Raw genomic sequence first — 23,962 nt, 5'->3', positions numbered from 1 at the left:
TCATGGTAGCAGTTCAACAAATAAGCAGCATACAAATCTCAGCGTAACATGTTAAAAGACTGTTGTTGGTATTTTATTCTGTGCAATTAAATCTCTTAGTGGAAAAACAAGACCACAACCACTCAAAAAGCTTGTCAGGTCCGCTCAAGGTGTCACAAGATTTTTTTTCTAAACACAAAGAAAGTAGCAGATAAAACGCAATCTAGGGTACTGCACACAAGTGGGCATTGCCCAGTTCTATTACATTGCCGCCCCCCCCCCCCCTCAGTAGGACAGAAGCCGACTACTGCCAGCCATTTCTATAAAAGATTCCTCCCCCAACAACTCCTCAGAGTTTCTTCCAAAGCCATATTCCTGAAATTAGAACTAACATTCCCCCCAACAAAACATACAAAAAAAGAATTAGGGGTTGGGAAACTATGAGTGTACTGCCTAATAGGACAAAGAAGCAAAAGAAAAATGGCCTGGGTTTTCCCTGGCCTGGCAACACACACAAGAAGGGATATCCCACAGCAATAAGATACTGGAGGGCCATATTACTGCCTGCATAACTTTCCAGCCAACGGCCACATCTGCTAAAGGCTTCAATGTTCAGTCTACAATGTTTAATTAAAGAGTGAAAACTAGCCCATGTAGCTGCTTACTGTCATGACCTAGGTCTTCAGAGAAGATGGCTTTAAACCTTTATATATGAAATCTAATAACTTGCACACTGTGATTGAATCTGGATCTTGCTGAACAGCATTAAACCATTTCAGATATATTCTTCAGCATTTGTATAGATTTTCAGTAGTTGACCTTTTATATGCACACAGCAGCATTCAATTGACCTTATGAGACAGACCCAGACATTTAAGTCTTTCCCACTCAAGAATGTATGCTCACAATTACATCTCCTGCGGTTTTGCATGGTACAGTGGTCATTGACTCAACAAATTTTACAGACTGGCAGCACTATTGAAGGTGCCTGTGCCAAGAGCAAAAGCTTTGAAAACCATGCCCTTCTGGGCCAGAAGAAAATTATTGGCATTACCTTAGCCTTATCTTGTTTTATCTTTTTGTACACTCTGGGAACCATGAAAATCAGGGGAATATATAAGCCGGGAAATATAACACTTTGTCATCGCATGCACTTGCAACAAATGATCTCTAACATTCAAAGAGCAAAAAGGTTCAGTTACTAACTAACTCTTCATGTTCACCATCAGATCTACTTGAGAACACCCCGTTTCTGAACTCTGAGCTAAAATACCCGAGAATGAAGGGCCCATATCCCTGGAACAATAGAATGACGACTGAGGAAGTATTCAGTATTCCCTAAAAGTGTACTGCTGAAATCATTTGAAGATGCTCCTTAGCTTGACTTTGTTCAGCATGCGAATACTCTTCGTTCCTCCAGGATGATTGAGATAAGCTATGAGATAAGATACCACAGTGCATTGTCTGACTGGACACTGAGAAACTTCACACTAAAAATGTCAGAATATATCATGATGGCTGGGAACACAGCTCTCATCTTTAATATGTTTGCTGGCATTGCTCTCTCTCTCTCTCGTATTGTCCAGAGGCCCAGAGCGGTCTTCCCCAACCAAATTAGCTTGAACCGATTGTTAAAACAGTTAATTCCAAAACTGTACGTAAACTATTTTTTTGTGAGGATTAGAAAGCAAAAAAAATAAGGGATCTTTGAGGAGCTTGGTGGACATGGTCTATTGAGGCCAAAAACGTTTAGAATTTTTTTTTTAAAAAGTGTTGATTATCAACCTGACTGTCTCCACTCTTAAACGTTTGTAAGCAATTCATTTGTTTAGATATATCTCATCTATAACTCACTAGAACATTTAGAAACTTTAACCCACAACAGTTTCTGGTTGACCTTACCAACTGCCCTTGGCACAGAATCGATTTAATTCCCGACCCTGATTCTGCGCTCGACTATTTCCAAGCCGAGGTCATAAAACTGTGTGATACCCATGCTCCACTATGCAGAATAAGAGTATGGGGGGCCCACCTTCCATGGGTTACAACTGACCTTATAGCACTCTACCAGTTCAGGGATGCCTTGTGGAAAAGCTACAAAGTAACTGGCACTACCAAGGATCTCAATTTTTTACAGATGCCTGCGGAACATGTGCACAAGGCAAACAAGGCACGCAAAAGCACAATATTACTCTGACAATCTCCACCAGAATACATCAAACCCAGCTAACTTCTGGAAGGTTATCAACAATATATTCCAGCCTTCTAACCATCAACAACCAAGTAATATCACTAAGGGGGATATTACTCTGACAAGCCCCAGTGACATTGAAAACGCATTCAATGATTACATTGTGGGATGTGCCACTAACTTATTAGCGAAACGCAACCCAAACCACAAACCTGAATCTCATCCTGGGAGTACCCATATAGCCCCACCCTCTCCCAACACTGCTCACAATTTTCAATTTGGACCAGTATCCAAAGAGGAGATTACACAAGCACTCCTCAAATTAACACAACACAGAGCATTTCATACCGCTCACTCTTAAATAAACAATATAAATAATTGTAATTGTCGAGTGTTAATTATTAACACAAAATGAGTGCTACCTATGTACAGATGTTAATCGTATTAACAATTGAATGAACACGTGACATGATCCCAGGAACATTCACAGAAGTATATTTAAGGTGCACATCACAATAATCATTTTTAATTTTATGAATAGATATAGTGAAAAACCAAGGTGAAAAAGTGAAAATAAAAATAAAATAAAATATTGTTAAAACACGTTGAGCTGATGTTAGTGATCCCGAACAACAACACTATTGAAGGTGATTGCACAAAAACTGCCAGGTACTGAAGCTATAGTGTGCTAATCACTGAGTTAACCTCCTGCCTGATGTACATAAATCAAGTCCAAAACCTGCCAATCAATGTGAAGTCACAGATATTGAATGTAAAGGAGCGTCAACACACATATAATATGTGTCATAGTTAATCATGAACTGGTAGGATGTGTATTGCTGCAAATCCGCAGTCCGTGGGAGCAAGGATGGTATACAGAGTCGGGTTGCACAGTTAATAAGGGGATTCCCTCATTTACTAAGCTATCATATGAACGCTACTTGCTTTCAAGTAGCACAGCTCCAACATCGCTGTCAACAAGTACTGGGAGTCCCTGTAACTAGTGTCAGACAATGAAAAAACTGTCAACCCAACAAAAGGTAATGTATCAAGAATCGATGTATGATACTTAGCTAGATAGCCGCTATACTCTGCTCCGTAACGGTACACAGCACTGCTTGGGAACTCCCGCTGTAGACCGGCTGTTCGGGATCAGCTGCTCAACGTGACGTGACGTCACCACGCCACAGTGCCCACGCCCTACGCGTTTCTCTCCAGGCGGAGCTTCGTCAGGGGCAGGTGGATCCTCAAATTAAAACTAAGCAGCCAATGTGGACCTGACTTACTACAATCTAGGTTCCTACGACTTGGTGCCCCAGCCATTACTAAACCAATTGCTTCCATAGTCAACTCTATCCTGTCTGCTGGCCATATCCCTAAGACCTGGAAAACTGCCAGAGTTGTCCCAATCTTCAAAAGTGGGGACAAAAACACTGTCTCAAACTACAGGCCAATCTCTCTTCTCCCAATACTATCCAAAGTCATGGAAAAATGTGTCCACTTCCAATTAAGCGATTACTAAACCAAGACAAATTTCCCTAGACAATTTCAATCTGGCTTTCGCCCCAAACACTCCACCGTAACTACCCTGCTAAAAGTTTGCAATGAAATCCAGTGTGGAATGGAACAGGGACAACTCACTGGTGCAATATTCCTAGATTTTGCAAAGGCTTTTGATACTGTTGATCATGCTGTCCTGCTTAAACTCCAGAGCTCTGGAATAGGGAAGCATGCTTTAAACTGGTTTCAGTCCTACCTATCAGGTAGATCCCAACATGTGTCCATCTCAGGCTCTAACTTTAACCCCCTGGATATCATGTGGTGTCCTGCAAGGCTCGGTTCTGGGGCCCCTACTCTTCTCAGTGTTCATCAATGATCTTCCCACAGCTTGTAAGGAAGCCTCAATACACATGTATGCAGATGACACAATCCTATAGGCACACAGCCATAGCCTCTCCGACCTTCAACACATACTTCAATCTGACTTTTTGGGACTCGAAAACTGGATTTCCCAAAACAAACTGTTTTTAAACACTGGCAAGACTGTAGCAATGGTATTTGGGACCAAGACTAAATTTTTAAAGCTTCCAGTGACTGAGCTCCAGATCAGAACCAACGCTAACACCACCCTAACTCCTGTCACTAGTTTTAAATGGTTTGGAGAAATCAGGGAGCCCAGGACACCGATGAATACATATAAAATATAAAACAAGGAGAAATAGTGCAACACTGTGTGGATAGTGATACCTCTCAAGAGAGAACAGAGAGATGAAATGAATATACAGTCATGCATGTGCCATGAAACAGAAAGGCACTGAGCCTTATACTGGTAACCTCAGCAGGTCACGCAGATATGCATATATCTGTGTGTATGACACCTGCACACGATGTCGCTAAAAAGATATACCCAGTAAAATGAAAAGAAAACTAGAACCAGATGGATAAGAACAGTGAACTGTAATCACAGAAAAAATATATAAATAAATGTGGCAGGCAATGGGAACTCGCAAGAAAGCCCCATGCACGGGCATAGGATGCGGCACGCTGCTATCCGGGAGTGGAGTGGAGTGAGACTCTGGTACTTGCGGCTTGATCGCAGTTGCATCCGAGGACTGTAAAGCCATCACGAGGTGGAACTGTCGCGAGAGGAACGAGAACCCGGAAGACCAGTGACACGCACACCAGAGGAGACGTCAGCGCAACGGACCCTCCGTGACAGCATGTCACAACTCAGTTCTCACTCCACTCCACGATAGCAGGGTGCCGCATCCTATGCCCGTGCATGGGGCTTTCTTGTGAGTCCGGGGGCGTTGCAGACGGAGAGACACTGGGTCACGGAAGACAGCACTCGGCAGCAAAGATCAGATTTCTGATCCCATCTTTAGTTCTACATGCCACTACTCATATGATTTATGCAAGTGTGTATTCATACCTTCTATGTATAAATAAGTTTTTAGTACAGATCACCCTATGGTATGTCTCCTCTATTTACTTTGAGAATAACATACCATTGAGGATCAACAATTAATAGACCACCCAGACCACATTTTGATCACCCCACATTTCATCCCTGCATCAGCTCACCAAACTGAGTTTTTGGAACTGCCTTAATCTAGCAGTGAAATGTGAGTTCCCACCTCATAGATCATCTCTAGCAAATTAACCCTAGATTCCAGACTATGCACTATTTTGTGTTTTTATGTTTTATTTTTGGTGACATCTGCGCTCCCCAATTCCACTGCTTACTATTCTATTGCATTTCAAGCTGAATTATGTCAGACAACAGTATCGTAAAAGAGCATGCTAACATTTTGTGATGATAGATTACTGAATATTACACTAACATTCAATGCTCTTTTCAACGAAGGCTAAAATCCTATTTAAAAAAAAATTCAATATGAATGTTTTTATGTAAAATAATAACCATGTATATTTAATATATGAACAGAAGCCTAAATATCACTAGCATATAGAAGCTAAAATCATATGAAGAAATGGGCATCATGTTTTTTCCTGTGTTATGTTCAGGGTTTTGCATCTCTTTGCTTTCCAACTATTACTTCTCATAATGTAATTTACAACGGTCTGTGAGAGGGACCATTCAGCCACATCAGAATGGGGGTTGAAAGGAGTGTGATTTTAATATGAAGGTTTATTTTGAGACTGAGTGGGAGATTCAATAAAATAGATAGCTGTGGTGTTTTAACTGCCATCAATTTGAATTAAACTGTGCCTATCGTACTTCTTTAATAGTGATGTATTTATGTTGCTAGATAATTTAGTCTTGAAAGCAGCATTACATGTTGTCATGATAAGATCATGAGATTTTAAGACTGTCAGCCTCAAAGGAAACCAATATTCCTGAGATACCCTTGTACATGGGATGGGTGACACGCCACACCTTAGTTGGAGGACTTTATTAAAAGTGAAAATATCATGTGATGTCATCTACTCTGCATAATAGAAAGTATATATCTGTCACAATTGCGATTTATACAAATCAAACTGTACCATGCATTAAATGGGTAAGAGATGCCAAGGACAGATATCTATTTGTCACTCAAATTTAGGGGCAAGATGCTCAAAATTAGTCGTGTTACATCTGATTACAATTGAGTAAGGGGTCACTATTAACGCATTGAAAGTACCTTGCGCAGGAGAAAGGTGAGTTGGCTAGAGTAACCGTGTGTATTAACCCTGGTTGCATAGATAAGTCACGTACTCACAAGGGTGCTTTTCGTGACACATGGTTTATGGGGACGGATTGAGGCGAGATATTGTTGATTTGAGGGACCTTTAAGAAGGTGAAAAGTTAGCCAGCATGAGAGCTGTGTATTAACCTTTGTCCTGTATGCAGGTCACGTGCTCACAGGTGTGCCGTACGTGATACTTTTTATTTTTTTTACAAAGCTTTGAAGCAAGGGTCTCCAGAGCTATAAACCATGTTAATTTCAGCTCCGGGGACCTCCTGCTTCCCGAGACACATACCTCTATAGGTGCTGCCGGTATCTCTGCTCAGTTTAAATGTCCCGCGTCACAAGGGCCAATAGGAAGCGGCAAGGGATGACGTCACGTCTTCCTATTGGCCCCGCAGGACATTTAAGCCACAATCATGTTGGGCACCCCCTCCCGAAATAAATCTCTCAGGAAGCAGGGTGTCCAGGGGAGTAAATTAACATGGTTCAGCTCCAGAGACCCCCTGCTTCAAACTGATTTATATTTTTTTTTTAAAGTGTCACCAGGAGCGCTGCTTCAAGTGATCTAGGAAAAGTTGAACGTTATGTTAAATTACATGGATACCTGGAGTTCTAGAGTTTAGCCTACTTTTCAGAAAGCTAAAACGGTTGTCCATCATTTAAGCAGTGCTTTGAGTTACATTGGAAAAAGCTCCAGTACATACTAACCAAATGTTGATGTACTGCACTTAAAGTGCTAAAGGACGATAAAAGTCACAACGGGGATGAAAACATTGATCCATCGAATAAACCCTGCACGTTTTATTTACATTAGGTGATTGTGCTGGTTTCTATTTGAAGGTGTATTATGATTTTGAAATGGTCACAGCGGCGTCACACAGTCATTAACATGTTAACGCTGATTCGCTGTCCTACCGACCAATCAATGAGGAGCTGAAGGAGAATATTAACCCCTTCCCTGCCAGACACTTGCTGTGTACTGATTAACCATTTCCCTGCCATAGACCCTCAGAACACTGATTAACCAATTCCTTGCAGAGGTAAAATAGTCATTAAGGGGCAATAAATTAGGTGAAACAATAAAAAAGGGCAATTACTGAGATAAAAATTGATTTGAGGGGCAATTATTGAGGTAAACTAGATGCGATGGGCAACTACCAAGGTAAAATAAATATGGAACGTTTTCTGACAGACAAATATACATACACACGCAGCAGCACTCCAAGGGTAAGCTGTGCAGGTGCAGCCAGAAAGCAGATAGGGTGTAGGTATAAAAACTAGCAGGCACTGATGTTTACACTAGGGTGCACCTTATCTTGATTGAAGTCCATCCAGGACAGAAACATCAATTCAATTAAAATTGTTTCAACACAGCAAAGACATGTGAGTGTCTGTAATTCTCTGTCATTTGTTAGCGTCAGTACACACACACATTCAGAGGTCTTGGAGAGGAGTGATCTGCTAACAGTAATAACCTGCCACATGGTCCTTCCCTGCGCTTTAAAGCTGCATCCAGTGTTGTCTATCTGGAAGTCTTAAAATGACTTAATTTCAAACAAAAACTAAATCCCTATTGAACTCTACAAACTGCAGGATGTACATCAAATGTATTTCATACTGATCACTTGTTGATGTATAATGTAAAAATGTATGTGTGTGTAAATATATTAGTCATTTAAAACACATTCTTTTTTTTCTTTTTTTTTTTGTCTCTATGGAACGGCTGTCACCTGTTTTGGTGCCCGAAAACCCATGGTACCTAGACTTCTGGGATCACATGGTTTTGATCCAGACGCCAAAGGCACAAATGGAAGAGGAAGGTCCTCCTTTTCCATTCGGTTCATTTGTCCCATGGAAAAGCGGTGAATCTCCTCTAGAAGCTGTGCAAAAAAGCCATGATGATCTCAGAACATCGTTTGGGTCACTATAATGTCCCTGTGACATCCTGAGAATGTTATAAAGGCTCCCACGGGACTAAGGAAACTAACAAGTAGTATGGCGCTGTCATTTTATGAATCTTATGCTCATTACTGATAGATTTGAACTAGCTAATGTTAAAGATTAAAGAACTGCAAGATAATACTACTGACAGCCCTCCAGTAGTAAAAGTGTTCAAATGAATTACCACAACAAACAAAATGTAGCCAAAATAATAAATTTAAAAAAAAAACAGGAAAGCCTACTTTTCTATGATACAAGAAAGCCATCAAATATATTTATATGTCTTATCTGCTTTAAAACATGAGACACACCAAATCCCATAATTAGAATAGACATGGAATAGAAGAAGCACACTGGAAAATCTGGCCGACACAGTCACTTTAATATCCCTCTCAGCAAGTCTCCAAAATGCTTCAGAATAGCCAGCAATGTTTGTTTCTGCCAATACAATGAAGCCACTTCTCCCCTGAACAAGAGAAGGAAGCGGGTCCAGTTGCAAATTCATAGAGATAATGCCTTTAAATCAAATCTGAGCATGCTAAATGTCTGTCTGTGGAATAAACAGAGCCATTTGGAGATTCCTTTTAATTTATTTTGATATAAAAAATATCAGTAAATCATGTAGAACAATTTTTGCAAATGGGAATGAACGAGCGCACACAGATTTTTTTTTTTTTACGTAAAGGAGGGAAACTGTTCCAGGGCATGCAAAAAAAAATGGGGGCATTCCGATTTCCTTCCATCTTACCACCATGCCGTGTCCCATTTTCTTCCTCCGTAATCTCTCCAATATTCTTCCCTGTGTCAATCTGTTTAACTGTGCATCCTCACCTTCTGACTGTTCTATTACACTATGTGCTCTACCCCTCAATCTGTGATTTGCAGCTGCTACACACATTTTTAGCTGGAGCCCAGTCAGACATATAGTAGGACTTCACTGCTCACATTTTCTGTTTGGTCTTGCATTAAGAAGAGCAAGGAAGAAGCAGGTGGCACCCTGTAATGATCAAGTCACGCTGCAGTACAGCTGTAACACACTGGGTCACCCCACAACGTTATTCAGGCTCTCTGTGACCACAAGACTCGGTTTCTGCATTTGCAAAGAATCAAGTGCCTAGTGATTAATTGATATGCCGCATGTTAAACTTTTGAAAGAAATCACACATTTTGGTATTTTCAAAGCTTTATCCAAAGTGAAATAAAGCCAACTTTCTTTATTCCTGTAATAATTCATATATGTGTAGCCAGGTCTCCTCTGGCTCCCCACTTTCCCCTTTCTCCCTCACTCCGGTGGTGGCTGCTGCGGGAGCGATCTAGTCGCAGGGGGCCCTCGGCAACATCAGCTATAAGGCGCCGCCATCTTGCAGGAGCTCGCGTATGCGCAGTGTAGTCACGCATGCGCAGTACAGTGCCAGGAGTGCCGGCGGCCATATTAAGGTTGGCGCGAGGTCGCACATGCGTAGAACCGCCGCGGCAGCCATTACAGTAGCGCAGGGCCTCCCAGAGTTAGCGCAGGTAGGGCTAGCGGCGGCTATTACAAAGTAGCGCATGCGCGGGAGAGATAGCGCACGCGACCACAATGTTAAAGGGCTCCATGGAGAACTACACCACCCAGAGTGCCTAGAGTCAGATTGGTCACCTGACGCCAGGGAGCCAATAGGGCTTATAGCTTCCCCTGAGCAAAGAGATACATTTTGGCACACTAAGCGAGGAAGAGTTAGTTGAATCTGGGAGCAGGTTAGAGGAGGTGTGTGCAGGGAGCAGTAGCCCCTGCAGTAGGCCAGGTTACCCACCTAGGCCCCAGATATTTCCCAAACCATATCCCAGATTGTGGTTGCGACAGAGACAGGCCCTAGGTAGGGACCCTGCCCCTTTAGTTATTTGCTAAGTTCAGGGACACAGTTCACCTGCTGTGCGGCCCTGATCGTGTCTGGAACCATCACTCAAGATAGAGACTATCTTCATGGTGGGATTGTCTGGTGGGACACCACCCCACGTAGCGGAGGCGGCGTTGTGGATCACGCTTTCGGATCCATCATCCAAATACAGCATCTGCGTGCCCGGATGTGGACACAGCCGGCAGGTACCTTCTTCACAACACGTGCACCAACCATCTACTCAAACTAGTGGGCAGCGCTGTCCAACGCTTGGGTGGGCTTGGGACTCTTGGGACACTGTGTTTGGGAATAAGGTGTGGGGCTATGGCCCTATGAGGCCCGTGTTACAGAGTGACACTATTGCCATATGGTTATTGTTATATTGGGTTGTGTTGCATATAGTAAACTGTTTTATCCATAATCTGGTGTAAGTGGTTACTATATGTGGTTCCGGTGTCAGGGGTTATTCTACACACTAGAATCCCTGCACAGGAGAAGGCGCTATAAGCATCATTTCAGGATATACCCCAGGCTCCCAGTGGCGGAGGTTCAGGCCTCCTGTGAGCCTATCAGGTATTGCACCATACACAGTAACACAGGTATAGTTCCCCACATAGTCCCTATCTGCGATTGGTGGAGAGGGGGGGGGGGGTGGTGAGGGGGAAGTGTTTTACATTAGCATTTGGAATACATGGAAACATTTGGTTATTAACCTCTCACTACCAGAGTGTCCTGTCACACAGTGCTCTGCTATTTCATGGGGCCACATTTAACATGACTAAACAAAACATTTGCAAGCAAACATAAAAATTAACATTTGTTATACTTACCCACCCACAAAGCAGAGGATGTAAAAGGCAAAGTAAAATATAGCAAAAGGTCCGAACGTAATCAGGAAGAGCACAATTCCAAGGCTTCCCCATCCCCATATGGAAAGGCTGGCCTGCAACAAAGCAAACAGGCAGAAAGAATGAAACGCTATCTGTACACCACATTCACCAGGTCACATAGAACATGCACAGCAATGATGTACAAGAATGACGCTTCCATCCCAATGTGAGCCTAAACTAGACTTCATAATCTCTAACGTTCACTATTAGTGAGCCTATTTGTACAGCCCCCTCACTGCCAGAGGGGCTGGGCAATGTGCTGGAGATTCCTCTGAAAGTAAAGGCATCAAACCTGAAAATCACATCAACATACAGATTAACTTTCTTTTAAAGCGACCGTTGTCACGAAACATTAAAATGTTTCAATCAAAAGTTTTTGCCATGCTGTTTTTAAAAAAGAAACAATCCACCTTAACCAACACCTCCATTTTATTTCTGGGACAGGGAATCACACGGAGCTGAACCTCACTATTTCCAGGGACCGCCCGAGTTCCAGAGATATTTACAGGTGAAGTTACCGGTATTACTTCCTTTTTAATGGGGATTAAAATGGGCCTCCAATAGGAAACCACAACGGATGATGTTGCAGCTTGCTATTGGCCCGAGATTTGACAGCCATTTAGTTTCACCTGAGGGAGATTTAAACCTGGTAACTTCAGTGTTAAGTATTTCGGTTACCCAAGATGAAAATAGTGGTGTTTTTTACCCTCCAGTTCCCACCCGGGGAGGGGGCGGGGTGGAGGGGAGGGAGGAACGGCTTTTTAAGATCCTATTTCATTGTATTCATGTATTATTTGTCATATTAACTATGCCCAGGACATACTTGAAAACGAGAGGTAACTCTCAATGTATTACTTCCTGGTAAAACATTTTAAAAATAAATAAATACATTTAGAATCAGCTTATACTGTGAATTGTTTTTGCCAAACAATTTAGAATAGTACTGATCTTAAGTACTGTATATGTAGAAATGTGAATTACATTTCGGAAAAAAGCCTACATATAGTTGTTTTTGCTTTTCTTTTTTTTTTCAATTAAATGTGACGCTGCTTTAAAAAAATAAATAAACTTGATAAATCATTGCTCTGTATCTAATTTCCTCTACGTTAAGGCTGTAAAAGCATGTGCAGATCACCATAATTATGAGCTTAAAAGCCTTTTTAGCTTAAACAACATCATTAGCTTTAATTCATTAGAAAGCGAGGAATCCCAATTTTAAAAGAACATTAGCTGCCTAATAGTTTTAAAAACAAAATCACCATTTTGGCATAAGGAGAACATATCCTGGTTACATTAATATTCATGAGCTTACTTAATGTCTTTTTTTCTTTAAAACCAAAGCACACCTTATTTTTTTTATTTATAACAGATTGAAGCATATGTGTAATTCGGAATTCCCACAGTTTACAGAATTAGCAAGAAACCATGAAGTCGCATGCATAAAAGTAAAATGCAAACTTCATTTAGTCAGGATCAGGGGCGTAGCTATAGCCTGGGCAAAGCGCTGGGGGGGGGGGGGGGCGTATTCTTGGGGGCACCGCTCAGGGCTGCCGACAGGGGGGAGAGCCAGGACATTTGGCCCAGTCCTCTAGCCGACAACCACAGAAGTCAGGCCCCTCTTCCTCCTCCGGTCCCCTTAACAGCAACTTGCCGGCTGAATCAGGAGGGAGGAGGGGAGTGGGGGAGGAGGGGAGTGGGGATTGCAGAGAGAGCAGACAGCAGAGGCTGGGGGTGGAACTGAGGCAGAGAGCTGACATCAGGGGGAGGAGTTACCATGTTTGTGGTGTGTGTTTGTGTCAGTTTGTTGTGCGTGCGTGTGTCAGTCTGTCAGTGTGCTTCAGTGGGTCAGTATGCTGTGTTTGTTTGTGTGTAAATGTGTCAGTTACAGTTTGCTCTGTCAGTGTGCTATTTGTGATTCAGTGCGCTGTGTGCCCGTCAGCGTGCGCTGTGTGCAAGCAATTGAGCTAACACACAATAACAATCTTTATATTAGTGCATTTTTAAAATAGTTTGTCATTCTTTACACAGTAGTTTAAAGTTAACAGTATTAAAAGAAGAAGTATACTGTGCACAAGTGTTTTTCAACCACTTGTGTGTGTTGGGGGTGGGTGGGGGGGGAGAGAGGGGAGCTATTGTAGTGTTCGTGTAGGTGGTTATTCTAATTCGTGTATAGTGGGGGGGAATTGTATGTGTGTTTCGGGGAAATTGTTTGTTCGTGTGTGTGGCCATGGGGTGGAGGAGGAAATTAATGTCAGGGGGAGGATTGAGGGAGCTGGATTGAGTGTGGAGTGGGGGACGGGTGTAAGAGGGGGGAAATAAATACATGAGGAGAGCGGTGAATAGAGGATAGTGAGGATGTGTAAAAGAAGGGGGGGCTCGCAGGGCCGCCAACACGCTGGGGGGATGTGAGATGCAGGGGGGATGTGAGATGCAGGGGGGATGTGAGATGCAGGGGGGAGGTGAGATGCAGGGGGGGTGAGGTGAGATGCAGGGGGGGTGAGGTGAGATGCAGGAGGGTTGAGGTGAGATGCAGGGGGGTTGAGGTGAGATGCAGGGGGGTTGAGGTGAGATGCAGGGGGGTTGAGGTGAGATGCAGGGGGGGTGTGGTGAGATGCAGGGGGGGTGTGGTGAGATGCAGGGGGGGTGAGGTGAGATGCAGGGGGGGTGAGGTGAGATGCAGGGGGGGGGTGAGGTGAGATGCAGGGGGGTGAGGTGAGATGCAGGGGGGGTGAGGTGAGATGCAGGGGGGGTGAGGTGAGATGCAGGGGGGTGATGTGAGATGCAGGGGGGTGCTGTGAGATGCAGGGGGTGCTGTGAGATGCAGGGGGGTGATGTGAGATGCAGGGGGGTGATGTGAGATGCAGGGGGGGTGATGTGAGATGCAGGGGGGGGTGATGTGAGATGCAGGGGGGTATATGATGATGATGATGATGATGATGATGATGAGGGGTGCTGGGGGAGATATGAGGATGATGATGAGGGGTGCTGTGGGAGATATGCTGATGATTTTACCCGTGCGGTCTGATTTTTTTAATATGTATTGAGGTGGCGGGGGCCTTTTTATTATGTATTGGCAGGGGTATTTTTATGATGTACCATGGGGTTATATGTATTTAGGGGGGGTGGGTTTTTTTTATATGTATTTTGTGGGGGGGATTGAGCGACAGTGGGGTCATTGAAGGAAGGTAGGGGCGAGCGAGAGGAGAGGGGGAGGGAGTGAGGAAAAGTGGGAGTAAGAGTGAGACGCAGGGGAGAAATACGTGTGAGGCTGTGAGGGGGGGGAGAGTGAGTGAGATGGAGGGGAGAGAAATACATGGTTAGAGGGTGGGAAATAGAGGGGGCTCGTGAAGTGTGAAATGAACCGAGATTTTTCAAAACACTTCAAGGGTTCCTCCAAACAAAAAAGGTTGGGAATCACTGGCCTAAAGACGTGAAAGGTAAATCGGAGGGGGTTATATTTACTAAGCAGTCTTCAGCCATAAAGCACTTCCTGTTGCTCGAAGACACCTTAGGCGGAGTCCATGGTCAGCGCTTATCCGCTGACCCGCGCTGAGGCGCGTAGGCGTTTGTCAGTGAGCCCCTGCAGCCGCAAATGAGAGCAGAAGCGTAGCAGGCAAAATTTTTTTAGTTTGAGCGCTTACAGGAGCGCAGGGCCGGTCACGGAGCATTTCGCCCAATGAGGGGCGAAATAGCTCCGTGACGTCACTGGCCCCGCCCCCGACGGCGCGCGAACTAAGGCCAGGGAAAGCACCCGCTTTCCCTCAGCCTCCGCACGGCTGAAGTCTGTATGGACTCAGCCTTACAACCCATTCAAAACCAAAGGGTTGCAAGCGGTCTTCCAGTGCTGGATGGTGTCTTATGGCATAAGGCCGGGCTCACACGGGGGACCTTGCGACGCTGTGTGCGCGCCTCCGTCTGCTGGACGATGTGTGATCATCCCCAGCAGACGGAATGCTGCGACACGCCCCCTCCCCCCCAGCACACATCTGCCCCGAAACACGTGTTTGCAAAGACCGGATATGGAAGTGTGTGTGTCCGTGTCCGTGTCCCCGAAGCTAGTTGTATTTATTTATTTTAGTTGACCGCTCCATCCCGTCCCTGTCCCCACTGCCGTCTCCACAATTTCAGCAGCCAATCAATGTAAAACGTCTGGGCATTGATTTGCTGCTGAACTTGACGTCACGCTGCTGCAGCCGGAGATCACAGACTGAAAAGACTCCCGTGACTGCAGCAGCGTCGGACGCCGCACTTTGCAGCCAATGGTAGTTTCAATACTGAACACTACCATTGGCCGTCAGGCATCTGTGACGAACGTGCGCGCACATCGTGTCACGTTCTGTGTGAGCGGGGCCCAAGACTGCTTACCAAGTCCTGATAAAGCATAGGCTCAGGGAGTTACAAACTCATAAATAAGAAGTATTGATCCAAATATACAAGTATTCCTTACTCAGAGCACAGGCATCCGGATGTTTTGTATGCGAGGAGCCCATAGACAAAATGGTGTATTAACACACACAATGTGTTGACATCAAATGGTTTACTTTTATCTAACAGCATCTAAAGGCTGTGCATGCTAGATCAGGGGTTCGCAATCTTTTCAGTTTGCGCGCCCCCCCCCCCTGTGTGTGCTCCCTCTTGGCTGTGCCCCCACCCCTCCTTACCTGCTCTCGGGCTCCACACATCATATGACGTCACGACGTCATGTGACGCGTTGCCATTTGACGCCGCATTGTCATGGCAACGCGTCACTGAAGTCGGCAGAGAGCAGGTAAGGGAAGTTGCAGAGGCCTCGCGCCTCCCCCGGCATTTAATTTACATGCCTGGGGGAGGAACGCGGGGGATCTGCAACCGCTGGGTCCCCCTAGAAAATCCCCCACCTCCCAGTTTGCACACCCCTGTGCTAGATTAGCCGCAAGAAAAATACCATACTAGGATACCATGGTCATGGTGGATACTGGTATACCCTTCATTTCCAAGCCAATGGCAGATGAACGGATTTAGATTTACTAAGGGAATTGCATGCTTACATAGCTAATGGAACCAGAATGGTTTATATTGCACTGAAAAAAAATATAAAACAGGTTCTATTTTACTGGAACAAAAAATATTCATTGCGCAGTCAGTAGTTTGCACATTTCTCATATCACTATGATATGAAAGTACTGTTCGAACTAGTTGACTTATACAGTACAGATGTAGCAGCCGTTATTGCTCCCAAAAAAAGCCAGCGGGAGCAGCTGCCATTCCACATTGACTAGTGGCGTGTGAGAAAGGGGCGGGCCTAACGGGTTATTGCATCTGTGCATGTCAAACTTACTTCACTGAACGGGAGAAAAAAAGAAAGATTGAGGATTGATAAAGATTGGATTGCTTTGATATTGGTTGCTCAAGTAAAAATAAAAATAATGAAATACACTACCAAGACATGAAAATAAAAATATATATTTTAAAAACAAATGAATAAAAGACATTCTAATGCATGGGGTTCTCATCCTTTTTGAGCGGGAGCCCCCATGAAGGATTTTTAATATCATTCTTCAAACCTCAATCAATCCCTCCTCACAACACACTCACCCCTCCTTTTCATAAGCACACACCCAACACACTCATCCACCCTATTCTTCTACACTCCATATTCAAATACTTTCTGGACAAGCTACCCTCCTATCTGAACAAGCTCCTCACCTCTACCACACGCAGCACTTATCACCTGAGATCTGATTACAAACGATTGTCCGCGGTCCCAAGGTTCAACAAAGTATCCAGCTGCACCCCCTCTTACCGAGCACCTCACACATGCAACAATCTACCGGAGACTCCCAAAGCCACCACCAGTATAAGTTCTTTCAAAACTAAAGCTGTCTCACATTTTAATCTTGTCTAACTGTTTAATACGCCTAAAATATAAAATATGTTAAACTGTTCATGCAATGTCTTTATACATAATGTATAACCCTGTGCTTTTAATGTAACCATGTATGTGTCATCATAACACTGTGCCCAGGACATATCTGAAAACGAGAGGTAACTCTCAATGTATTATTTCCTGGTAAAACATTTTATAAATAAATAAATAAATAAATATATATTCACCCTCACACACATTATACTCACCCTTTGTACTCAACACTTATCTCCCCCCCTTCTCGCACAGCATACTGACCCTGTTTTCTTAAATCATAAACATCATATTCACCCCCTTTTATTACACACACCGTCCCTACACGCACAGCATGAGCCTCCCCTCGCCCTCCACACACCAAGCCAACACACACACACACACCAAGCCATCACACTCACCTACACACACACCAAGCCATCACATTCTCCTACACACACACACACACACACACACACACACACACACACACCTCTCTCCTCCTCTTTCCCCTTCACACACCTCGAGAGAAGGCTTCTCTCCTCTGTGCTGGGCCGAGAAAGGAGAGGTGGATCACAGCCATTACAACTCCAGGAAGCGAGGGACATGCCACCCGAGCAGCCAGCTGAGTTTTTCTACTGGGACCGCGGCACCCTGGACTTGAAACACTTTTCTAGTATATTCCAACGCCTTCACTGGCAGAGGGACCAGCAAATCATTCGTTACATAAGCGCATGTGTAGTGATTAGAATGTTGTAACAAATGTCATAGTTGCAACCCATCCGCTGTCCTCAGCGAGCCGCAATCAGCTCGATGCCAGCAACAACAACAAAAAAAGTGCAACAATTATCATAAGGACACCCTAAAGCCTAAGGGATCTGACATCATCAAAAATGTAGGATGTACTGTTGAAGTAAAAGGTGAAAAAAATATGCTTTACATGAACGCCAATTAAGGATCAGTGAGATACGGTACTAAGCTACAGTGCATGCCATTCACATCAAAGTAATCAAAGTTCCTTTAAAATAATTAATAGCAAGCGCAGGTTATGACGGTGAATAACACAAGTGGGGATAAGGAACCTTCGTTTGCAAGTTTCTTCTACCAATACAATGAAAACACTTAACACGTCTTCCCAGGAGCAAAGTGAAGAATGTGTACCATGTATTCATGGGAAATCAATGCTTTGGAGACTTTACAATCTCTTTCGTTATACAGTGTAAGACAATTTGTGTCAACATGTAGATCACCATTGTTTTTCTTTTACTGTAAAGTTATTATGATGATATTATTAGGTGAACAGATAAAAGTAACATAGCTAGCGCCTGGTAAGAATTACATAGGACTGAAAGAAAATACATTCAATTTTCACTTTAAATGTGATTTAACCTTTCGAGGAAGCGGGGGATATGGATATGGGTGTATGTGATATAGATAGATATATAGATAGATAATCCTATATACTTTTTTTTGCCTGCTGCTATGTTGGACTGACCCATAAAGATTTAAATGCCGATAGTGAATTGTTTCAAGATTGCAAAAAGAACTGAATTTCCTGCTGAATCCTACAGCATTTCCTTCAGAAAAGTAAAATACGCTGAAAGGTACATTTATTTTGTTGGCCATAATACAGTGAGAGGCATGTTTACTCCACTACACAGTGAAAACCATCAATTTCACTTCACTGTGCATGCACCGCATTACAGCACTAGGAGTGAAAGATGTCTGAATCACCATGATTCACTCCACACCAAACCACATGAAACAAGAAAGAGTCATCAGCGAGTTAACTGTAGGATCCGTCTCAAATAAAAAACAAAGAACAAGAGCACGCCAAAGATCCAACATATTTAGGTAAATATTTAGCATGCCACTTTCTTTGGAGTATTTGGTGTGCAAACTGGATTATTATTTTGTGTGTTCTTACTCACTTCACATCGCTATTTACCACAGTGCGCTTCATATAAAGGCACATAATGTGATGTGCGGTAAGACTACAGACTACAACATAATACATATATTTCCCCACCACCTCTGATCAGAGAGAGGGGAGGTGGGAAGCTCACTAGGCGTGGCCGCTATGTGCAGGGGACATGGCCCCATCGGTAGAGGCATTCCTATGTCAAGAGGTGTTATGCTGCTGGTAGGGGGATTTCTGTGACTGCTTCCTGGATGTTAGGGAAAATATGCGCAAAAAAAAAAAATTCGCAGAAACTTCCTTGATCCGCAGCAAATTGAGGCAGGGGGGCGAGAACAAGGCAGCCGGCCTGTCCCCAAAATATACTGAAAATGAAATCCAGAAGGGCACATTTCTTCTAATACTAACGTTGTAGAAAATCTGAATCTCTATTCTCAATTAACCCTTTTATTGAAGGCCTGTCTAATGGTGAAGGGGTTAAACACGTTACATAGATCCCTGTGAAACTGCTAAGAGCTTATTAATACGCAGCACACCGTTTGCTTGACTGCAGACATTTTTGGAAATGCAACCTGACAGCTGGTCTCTTTACAATAAGTCTATCTTGTTACAACCCACAGATTGGAGAAATGGCTGTCATTCCCTCTCACTCAAGTAATGTGAAAAGACATACCATAATAGAAAAAGTACTGTGCTATATCTCTAAAAAGAAAATTTGTCAATATTGCTTTAGTTTTCTGCAAAGATAACATCTGGAGGACTGCTGTTTCAAAGCAATCTAGTGTGACACTTTTACATGTAAGCATTGCATTTGATAGCTATAAGTGGCATGGTGGACAAAACTATAAAATACTTAGGAGCCCACCTTTTGTTAGATGCGGGGGGGGGGTATAAGCTAGCGGAAGAGTACAATAGGCACCCCCCCAGCCATCATGTGGCCTCTGCCTTCAGACCTCCCCCCCCCTTCCCCTCCACTTTAACTCACTGAGTAGTGGTGACTTATCCTGTCAATCACTGCCGCCGCTGGTCCAAGGGCGCCAGATCCAGCTTTGATATTGCTGGCTAGCGCTGTAGCAGTGATCACTGCACACAGCACAGGTGCCAGGGGTAAATTCTAGGACGGTGCTCGAGATTTTCCCATTCCTGCTATAAGCCATTACAGTATAACCTACGCAAGTTACTAGACACTTACTTATGTTATGGTAAAACATATTACATCTATTCCCGTCACTATGTAAAATATTGTTTTGACTAAATATACTTAAAAGTGTCAACAGAGGACAGAATGGAATTGGGTTATCTGAAAGTTGGCAATTGCAGTTTGCTAATTTGTTGGTAATTTTCCAGAAATGCTGCCAATGTCTCAACATTTTGGCAAAAGCTACAATTGCTCTAAAATGTTTGTGAAAATCTGGTGATGCTTTGACAATATCACACCTTTTTTTGACAATGTTCACCCAAATTGCCATGTATACAAGGTAACATGACCTTGCATATCTTGTTCACCTAACGGGAGAGGGGGAAAGGGGGAGAGGGGGAGAGAAAAGAAAAAAAGAAGTTTTTCTCAACTTGTGAGGACTTCCCTAATAGAAAATTACAATGCAGAATATAGGGTAATTGCGTATAATAACGATGCAGATCCTGATTTGAATTGTGGAGAGATATGCAACATGATTACTGTATGTTACATGTGCACGCTATATCCTGCACGGAGGAACTCGGCACAAAAGAAAACTTCATGTCTCGGCAGAATCGGTTTCATGCAAGTCTTGAACAAGCAGCTGTTTCTTAGTCAGCAACAAATTTTTTGCCCTCATCACTTCTTCAAAATCAAAGCAAACCATACATATATGGATCTTCTTCTTGGTCATGAGCCACATTGGCTATGTTGAGAGCACAGTTTTTATATTTTTGGTTTCACAATGACATTGCTTCAAATGAGATTAGGATAGAAAAGAAGCTGGATATTGGTTATCATCGAAATCGATTAACTTACTAGTTGATGCAGAGGATAATGATGGTTATGGATAACATGCAAGGGCTTTAAGAAAGAAGTTGTTTAAATAGGCTAGTATCCTAGCTACGCCTGAATATATGGAACAAATAACAAAACATTTATTGAATTACCATGAAAAAAAACAAAAGTCTCTTTCACAGGTAAGCAACAAGTTTGAATATTCACTGCATATGTCAAAAATCTAGCATTGCTGGAAATCCCCGGGGGTATATCTGAGCTAATCTATACAAACCTTCAAACCACATTAGCAACTCATAAATCATTTAGAGCCTCATTGTATATATGCTGAAGTGGCATTTCAAACTGTTCTTGGTTGAAAATTCCTGTTGACTTCAATTGGTGTTTTCTGCTGAAAACGGCCCAGGATTACCCTCTTAAAAAGAGCAATCCAAGTATTTTTTATTATTATTCCTTTTTTTTTTAAAATACAGCATAGAAGTAGGTGATCTCCGGAGCTGAACCCCATTTATTTCAGCTCCGAGTACACCTTGCTTCCAGAGATACTTACCTCCGAAGCGGTATTTCTGCAGGCTAACGCTCCCGCGTCACATTAGCCAATATGCAGGAATTGGCCCAGGGTGACGTCACCGCTTCCTATTGGCCCGCAGGGTGCGGGAGCTTTGAAAATGGACCATAATGTGAACCCTGCAGAGGCTTATGGCGCCTACTACGGAGTTATGTATTTCTGGAACCAATGGGTCCCGGAGATTAAATAAATGGGGTTTAGCTCCGGAAACCAACTGCTTCAATTCTATCTTTTTAAAAAAAAATTAACAAAAACTGCATGTATTGCCTCTTTAAATGATTATTTTTTTCCCTGTGGTGACTACTAAAAGGAAGAAAAAAAACAACCAAAAGTTAATTGCCCAACATATTTTTAGATTTGTGTGAGATTTATTGCAAGGGTCCTAGGTAGAGTCATCAAACACATGGGGGGGGGGGGGGGGCGGGGATGGGGAAATCAATGATGCAAACTAAGTTAGAGAAATCGATGATTCATTGTCATCTGTTTCAAGTGTCTCTTAAAATAGATGCTTTGTGTTAGAACAACATCTAATACAAAATAGATCATCTATGGATTAAAAACATTTAAAGAAGGTTTAGATGCATATTGCCTTCCGTTTTAAATAAAATAGTACCAGATTTTACGCAAGCATCATTCAACAATTTTAGTTTAGAGCGAGTGTCAATTGAGACGCACCATTCACTGCTGGGCACTGCGACACAAAGCAACGAACCACAGCGCTGGACCTGTGTAAGGTTTTTTTTACTGTGTTTCAAACTCTGTTCACTTTTTTTTTTTTAAGCAACAGCGTCATCTCATAATTAATAACATGCTCCAATGCACAATATTCAAGGAAACAATGCAAAATAGTGCAATAGACGAACACCTCATATAGATGGCTGTACAGAGATAAACTCCCAGCTGGGTCTCAACAGCATGGTTTTATTGGTTACTGTATGTACGCACTACTATCAGAAGTAGAATTACGCTTTTTTCCTTGCTTTGCCAGGACCTAGTCTAAAGTACTAATTATGGGTCTGAATTTGCTGGAAACAGATACAAATAAGGCTGTGTCCATACAGCCTTCGCCCGCGCGGAGGCGTGCGCGTCTGTGACATCACCTGCGTGAAGCGGGTGTGTTTTTAGGACATGGTAGACGTGCTGTGGGGGGCGTGTCTATGGGGCATGTCTGATGTCACAGATCTGGTTCCCCCTCGTTAGGCAAACCGCTTACGTGACCTGCCCGTCGCGCAGAGAAATCAGTTTCAACTGATTCCTCGCGCAATGCGCGCCCCCTCCTGCTGTCGCGCGCGCGTGGTCTATGGGCGCAATCAATGTTTTAAGGCAAAGTGATCACGCCGCGCGCGGACACCTCCGCGCAATCTTCGGCAGCATGGATGACGCCTAAAGGGGCTATCACAACTACTGTGCATGCTGCAAATAAACCTCTTTGTAACCGCCTTGCTACTATATTATTTACATATCTGATCATGTATGTTACTATTTTATTATTTGGTATAGCTGTATGTTGTGACCTGTGGCGCCTGTGTTGCGGCCCAGCACTGACCGACCTGTCAATCATCGCAGCGACTGTCAGCAGCGCAGCATATCCAGCTTTACTAGAGCAACAGGCCGCGGTGGTGCCTTGTGAGTAGTGCAGGGGGCGCATAACAAGGGGTGGGGGGGGGGGGGGAGCAAGATGAAGCACTCCAGGACTTTGCCCAACCCGGCTCTCGGTTATGACAGTCAGGGGGAAGGGTGCCAGAGTGTGTCGTGAGCGTGTCACAAGTATACACAGTGCCGCGCCGCTCTACAAAATACTTTGGCCCCTAAAAATTTGAGCTGGCTCCCAAGATAACGTTTTTTTTTTTTTTTTTTTTTAATCTTCATTGCATTTGAGTTTTCACCTATTAATTATCTGGCAGTGGTTACCATAGCAGCCTCTTGTTTTAATGAGTGTGACAACAGTGGTCATTTTAGCCTTCCAGGGAGGCACATTTTCAGCAGGCAATCTTTCCAGATCTCTACTACACAATTTAAAAATAATTACATTTTTAAATGAATCCTCAAATGGTACAAAGACAGGGGGAGACTTTTTATGGTAAGCAGTGGATTGCTTCTTTATAGGGGCTTTTTAGTTACAGTGCATGTGCTATGGACGTCTCACAGATTTTTATGACTGTCCTTTGGAGCAGAATAATCAGGAATAAGATCAGAACAGTAGAAACTTTCTGTTCAACATTAACAGGACTGTATCAGGACTATGCTATGAGATCTATCAGACACTCCTTTGAAGATTAAGGGAATGTTTACAGAATACAACAATTCTATATGGCCTCTGTTCTTGTTATTACAAAGAACGTTTCAAAACGCAAACACAGCAGTCCTTGTGAAAACAGCATATCCACTAATCTAACAAAACCAAACTAAATTGCTACCTAATTTGAAGCCAAATTTACCGTAGTAAATATAATATCACAAACAAATATGCATGTTTCTAACGTAGTACTCCATAGGTTCAGTCCAACCAACAGGCCATATGTGTAGGGCCCCACATACCCTAATACAAG

General features: G+C 43.3%; 1 protein-coding gene across 9 annotated transcripts in view; it reads right to left on the bottom strand.

Annotated features, from left to right (window-relative positions):
* The window catches only part of SNX13 (sorting nexin 13), a 148,289-nt gene that overhangs the window by 88,944 nt on the left and 35,383 nt on the right, over nt 1-23,962 (bottom strand). For 5 of the 9 annotated variants that reach the window (XM_075587191.1, XM_075587198.1, XM_075587189.1 and 2 more), the window contains exon 2: nt 11,015-11,127. The exons of 1 other annotated variant lie outside the window; for it this stretch is intronic. In XM_075587191.1, coding sequence (XP_075443306.1) covers nt 11,015-11,127 — 113 coding nt within the window. The remainder of the gene's footprint in view (nt 1-11,014; nt 11,128-23,962) is intronic. 3 more of the 9 variants (XM_075587193.1, XM_075587195.1, XM_075587196.1) reach the window with 1 other exon arrangement.

The sequence above is a fragment of the Ascaphus truei genome, chromosome 2, assembly GCF_040206685.1.
Source record: "Ascaphus truei isolate aAscTru1 chromosome 2, aAscTru1.hap1, whole genome shotgun sequence".
Lineage (NCBI taxonomy): Eukaryota > Metazoa > Chordata > Amphibia > Anura > Ascaphidae > Ascaphus > Ascaphus truei.
The sequence above is the reverse complement of the archived record's forward strand: the minus strand, read 5'-3'. Positions and strand labels throughout refer to the sequence as shown.